General features: G+C 35.8%; 1 protein-coding gene across 1 annotated transcript; it reads left to right on the plus strand.

The window, feature by feature from the left end:
• Positions 1-348: 348 nt before the first annotated feature.
• Positions 349-5,755, plus strand: mTerf3 (mitochondrial transcription termination factor 3). Its single transcript, XM_071597673.1, has 5 exons — positions 349-1,200; positions 1,287-1,469; positions 1,545-1,668; positions 1,744-1,834; positions 5,171-5,755. The coding sequence occupies exons 1-5, from the start codon at positions 794-796 to the stop codon at positions 5,464-5,466; spliced, it is 1,101 nt and encodes a 366-aa protein (XP_071453774.1). The 5' UTR covers positions 349-793; the 3' UTR covers positions 5,467-5,755.
• Positions 5,756-6,168: the final 413 nt, after the last annotated feature.

The raw sequence follows: 6,168 nt of genomic DNA on the forward strand, positions 1-6,168 counted from the left end.
AAAAATTTAGTGGGATTCTCAGGGGTCATGCAAATTGCCAAACTAACAATTTCACACTCGTCCTAAAATATCTAGTAATACACTTCAAGGTCTGTCTCTTCACTTATATTAAATTAAATGACGAAACTTTTTTTTGACATTTGATTTGTGCTGACCGTTCAGAAAATAACAATCAGAAGCTTATTTGAAAGTTACATAATCATTTTAAGGTGGACAAACTGATTATAAAGGTAGTGTCAAGAAATACTTCAAAATTGGCTCACATAGTGTGCATGCATATAACATTCATACGCTCGCTCGCCGTAATAGGGTACTCAATATTGAATTTTTGGAATACCTAACCTTGCAATCGATTATCTTAGAAATATTACTGTTATTACATCCGCAGGAAGAATTTTGTGGACAATCTCGTGAAATTTGCAAAAATAATATCATATCATCGAATTTAAGAGCGAAGGTTTCTCTGGTAACGTTGGTAGCACGTTTTGGGAAGTATGCAATTTTCTTTTCTTAGGTTTTAGCTTTAACTCTATATGAAAAGTTAACGAATAGATTGCCGATGTATGAAAAATATCTACTCAAATAATTGGGTTTTGCGAAGCTATAAGTTTTCATTTTAATTCAAGAGGATTTTGTTTGTTTATGCCGGGGCAATCACATTTTCGAAGTTATACATTTCTCGCTACGGATATGTTTCGTGTTCATACCTGGTTGTGTTCTTAAGCAGATAGCTTATATTGTCCCTGAAATTAAGTGCATAACATTTGGTATAGCTTCGATTTTGGATACTAAGATGTTGAATAAGTTGGGCTCAAGGTTTTTCCCTGAGTGGACTCTGTCAGGATATTGGAGGAAAGTTGTGTATAGAAGGTTTGTAGGAACAACTGCAAACGAAATTAAAGACGTGGTTGAAACTCCTGGTCCATCAACCAACGATATCTCAGATGATTTAACTGCCGGCATTGTTTACCACAAGAGCACTGGCGAAGAATTGTTGGCTCCAGAGGGAACGGTTCAATTGGACACCTATGCGCCATATTTTATGCCAACATTTAATTTTGCCGCATATGTTAATAAATCATCAACATTACAAGAGCTGGTCAAGCTTGGTGTAAATTTGTATGAATGGGAGAAGAAGAAAGGCATCCCAAATTTCGTGTTAAAATTAGACTTTGAGAGAGATATTAAACACGTGATAAGGTTTTTAACTTGATTGAAAGCGAGATTACTGCATTATTATTTGAATATTTATAATGGAAATAAACCCTTCTTTTATATTTGCCCAGATTCCTCCATGATCAAGGTGTACCTGCTGACAAGTTGGGATTATTTTTTACAAAAAATCCTCTTATTTTCAAAGAGAAAATCGATGACCTTCAAGTCCGTATAAATTATTTAGAATCAAAAAACTTCACGTCAGAAATGGTCCAAAGAGTAATAACTGGAAATCCTTATTGGCTAATGTTCAGGTATGCCAGCTCTTTTAATTAATCGAGATAAGAAATTTTTGAACCAAGTAATTAATTATGTATTCTCATTTAAAGCACTGCTAGAATAGATATGAGGTTAGGTCATTTTCAGCGAAGGTTTGAACTTGATGGAAACGACGTTAGAAGACTGAGTACCAAAGCACCACGACTGATTACGTACAATATGGATAACATAAAAGTAAAGTCTAACGATTTTCATGATAATTGACAATTCTATGTTCATATAATCACAACATGTTTTTGTTGCCTTTAGGAAGTAACATTTGCCGTCGAAGAACTTATGGGATTTACCCCAAATGAAATGAAAGACCTTCTTTTGAAAATCCCGAAACTCTGGATGATGAGTAAGTATCGTAATTAAGAAATCTCGTTGATTAGTATTTAATTAACCAGTCGTACTCGATGACAACTGGCTAACCTGGGGTGTGCCTTCTTGATAATACAATCCAAAGACTGATGTAAAATTTCCTTACTTCACTTGAAGACATTTTCACATTGATTTAGCTTCTGTTTTCAATAACTTTTTGTCTACTCCGTTCGTTTTTTTTATCTCCTCTCTTAAGTTCATAAATAATTTCGCATCGGTAGAAATGGTGCAAAGGTTTGTATTCCAATTACCGGGACAGACTTGCTGGGAGCAATGATAGCCCTTTTTAGGAGGCTCAACTATATCCGATACATTGAAAAGTAGAAACCAGGCAAAACGTAATCTGCAGCATCTGTGCCTCAGTGAAGCTGCAGAAAGCATACTACACCATTAGCATGACCACTTAAGTGATGATGTCGAATTAAAACAGTCTTGAGGAAGGCAGTAGGAAAAAAGGTCTATTTTTTTCTTCCATTTCAAGAATATAAACAAATATGAAAATTATGAATTCTAGCAACTGTGCGTTTGTCCTAATGGGCTGGATCTCTAATCAGAGGAGGTATGGCCTCTGAAGCATTTGAAATGCTTTACACACACTTGAGTTTTGACCACCTTCAGTAGGTGACTTGGAATGGATGTTGAACAGATCAATTTTGTCGGAAAATCTCATGTAAGAGAGGAACTACAGGTTTTATGAGTGTGAGAGATGAGACAGGATTGTTAGAGCAATGGCTGCGGAGTAATATACTCTGGAGTGGAGGAGAGTCAGTGCAGAATAGTAGCAGTCTTCGCAATTAGGGTGGGCAACCAATGGCTGATATTACAATTGCGAATAGTTGGTATATTTTTGGTAGAAGTAGGATTTTCAGGAATGATGGAAAGAAATCTAGCACTGGCAGTAGCCTACACTTAATAAAAAATGACATGGGGTCCAGAAATCAACATCTCATTCAACAGATGGTATAGTCCGCTTGAAGTGGTCTTTCCATGGCACCATATTAGGAATTTTGATACTTCTGAAAACTTTTGACCCAGTCTGAATTCAAGGCTGGGTCCACAGGGATGCCAGCACACTAGCCCAGTCCCCAGGATAGCAGTAAGGTCAATCCATCTCATTCCTGACTAGACCTACCATCTTGGCAGAGAGGAAGACAAATGCCAAAGTTTTAAATATGATGGTTGATCACAGAAGTTTCTGGAAGTAATCACTACAAGGCAAAGAAAGTGGATGGAGGAAGTATTGAAAAAGTGGGATGTTTTAAGGCTGTGCGAGACGGGAAAATGTGAAGAGGGTGGAAAACAGGAAAGAGTAGCCTTTTTAGATAGTATAAAGGTGGGAAGGTAAGAAAAAATAAATGAAGAAAGAAATAATATGAGGCAAACAAGAAAAAGTTCAAATGGTATATGGAAGTTAATAGTTGTTAGGGGTCATCCAAATCCTACCTTTAATTCAACTAGAATACCTCAAAATGAAAAAATCTCAAATTTACATATATTGTACATAATATGGTTCATTCAGCAAATTTCAAATTTTATGAACTTTGGGCAAATCCTTCAGGAGTTCAAACTTTGCCTATTTTAACTAGTCTTGAAAATCATTTTCTGGGTACAATGGCTTGCAAAGTTTATTTCTAATCACATTATTGTCAGAATTTGGGAAAGATACCAAGCAATTTTCATTGTGGCACCAATTAAATTATGACGATGGACCTTGTGGATGAAGAAGATATCTTTCCCCAGTCTTTGTCTCCATATTTAACAGAATCCACTAACCCTGCAAATTTTCATTGTAGAAAACATGCAATATTTAGGCACATATGTTGAGAATTACATTGGTCCATTACATAGTTTTGTGTGTCAAGAGAGTGGGCTACTCTAAACTTATTACCAGCATTAGTTTGTTTAAAAGGTTAAGCAACTTCAATAGAGAGCGTACTTCAAGTGTCCTGTATTGTTTTCATATTTTGAAATCTAATGGAAAGTTTGGGATGTAATTTCATGCAGTGTTAGTATATGTAGCATCCTAACACAAAGGACAGATGTGAGTCATAATGGAACAAGAAATTGAACCAACATTGAGTTGAGTTTCGTAGACATCCAAGATCTTTTCAATGAATTTACTGAGACCTTGGTAGGTATTAAAATTCCAAATTATTACATGTGCAAGGTTTTTAACTTGAGCAAAAGAATAGTTTGATAGTAAATTTCATCGAATACTTATTCGTTTGCGCACACAATTATATATCCTTTAATATTTAGTAGATTTTACTACTTGACGACTTATAAGAGGGTCATCCGGAAAGTAGTACCCGTTCGTGACGCAAGTAGCCGCTGGACGAGGTCAGATGGCTTCAGTGGCTTGTCTGCCTTCTCTGAGCCAAGTTGCGTGATGCTAGCATTGCCTGTGTTGTTTCTGTGATTGTTTACAATGTTTAAAAAAATTGAGAACGCCGCCAGTTGTGAAGTGAGGGCAGTGATTAAATTCCTCAATGCAAGAAACGTTCGCCCATGTGATATTCATCGCCAATTAAAGGAGGTGTATGGAGACAATGTAATGGACGAGTCGTCTGTTCGGCGGTGGTGTCGCAACTTCAACATGGGGAGGGGGAACACACACGACGATGAGCGTTCGGGGAGACCGTCTGTCATTACAGACCAACTGGTGAGCTCAGTTGACGAATTCGTGAGGAACCATCGGCGCGTCACAATTGATGACATCTGTGAGCATTTTCCCAATGTTTCTCAAACAATTGTTCATGAAATTGTTAAACACCATCTGCATTATGCAAAAATTTGTGCAAGATGGGTCCCTCGCGTATCTCAATGAGCTGGCGGCGAAGGACTATGCAGCAGGAATACAGAAACTTGTCACACGTTATGACAAATGCCTTAATTTGCTTGGAGATTATGTTGAGAAGTAGTTTAAAGTATCCTCTTTCAAATAAAATTTTTTATGTTTGTTAATATTTACTTTTGTGTCTTTATTTCACGAACGGGTACTACTTTCCGGATGACCCTCGTACTATGGATTGTATTTGCTGTTGAATGACTCCTAAAAATTAGGTTAAAAGTCCTCTAAAATGATCTGTATAAATGGACTTAATTATATTCATGAGAAAGAAACTATTGAGAAATCTACAACTATTTCATTGCAGAACAAAAGTCCAGTCTATACATACTTAACTCTAACGTCAGTGTTGTGCCACTGGAGTATTTTCCTTAAAATTGGCTGTAAAAAAATACGAAATGCAATTAAATGAAAAATGTTTTACATGAAACGTCCACAAGAAATAATTTCTATCCTTATTTTCAGACAGAGATGTGCTGATGCAACGTTTTCACTATGTTCACTTAGAAATGGGCATTTCTCAAGAGCATCTACTCCAAATGCCAAGCATCCTCGTTAGCAGGCTTTTCAGGATTAAGCAAAGGCATTTATTTTTACAAAACTGTTGCCCTAAGGCACCAGATGGAAAGAGTAGATATGACCCCAAAAGTATAGGATATGTTTCATTGAATGCCCTAGTATCTGGAAATGATGCACAATTTTGTAGCGATGTTGCAAAAGTCTCTATAGAAACTTATAATGCATTTCTGAAATCCCTTTAATGAATCCTCATTTTTAGATATAATGTATTCAATTGGTCTGTATCTGTTAAAAAGCTCTATTAGTGCACACATACCTGTACAGTGATTAAATTTCTAACTAAATGTTTTACTATGTTGTTATACATATGTACTCTGCAATGCACTTAGAACCAATAAGTGTGTAGAAATCATTCTTTAATGAAATGGTTTGAGACAAAATTTTATGCTATGCATACGACATAAATATTAATAAATGCAATGAGCCATTGAGCATTGTAAATACAGCTAATGTCATGTGTTAATAAATTTTTTACTGAACAATTGTTATTACATATTTGTATTTAGGTGCATGCAGCAAGTACTTGTTCACTTTTAACCCTAATAGTTGTAATGAAACATTTGGTTTAAATCAATTTGATAACAAAATCACATTAAAGGTAGGTTGATGTTATTGAAAGGAATCATAAGCAAATATAAAAGTTAAAAATTCTGAATTCACTCAACATTGACTGTTTCAAGTCTCCATATCCATTACGAAAGTCAGCTTCCATCCCTGGCAAGTATATTCACCCATACATTGTGGTATCGTTCCAAAAGTCCCAAGTATTCCGATGGCACTGTGAATCTTAGCTCAGGATGTGCAATAAATTCCAGAAATCACCATTAAATATGAACTAACAATAAAAAAACACAACTAAGTGATTGTTCAGACATGCTCATCAT

Source organism: Hetaerina americana, unplaced genomic scaffold, assembly GCF_022747635.1.
Source record: "Hetaerina americana unplaced genomic scaffold, ioHetAmer1.1.p SCAF_9, whole genome shotgun sequence".
NCBI lineage: Eukaryota > Metazoa > Arthropoda > Insecta > Odonata > Calopterygidae > Hetaerina > Hetaerina americana.

Coding starts and splice junctions, on each gene's coding strand:
- mTerf3 (XM_071597673.1), top strand. CDS start 794: ATGTTGAATAAGTTGGGCTCAAGGTTTTTCCCTGAGTGGACTCTGTCA. Junction 1,669..1,743: donor ACAATATGGATAACATAAAA/GTAAAGTCTAAC, acceptor TGTTGCCTTTAG/GAAGTAACATTTGCCGTCGA. Junction 1,835..5,170: donor CCCGAAACTCTGGATGATGA/GTAAGTATCGTA, acceptor CCTTATTTTCAG/ACAGAGATGTGCTGATGCAA.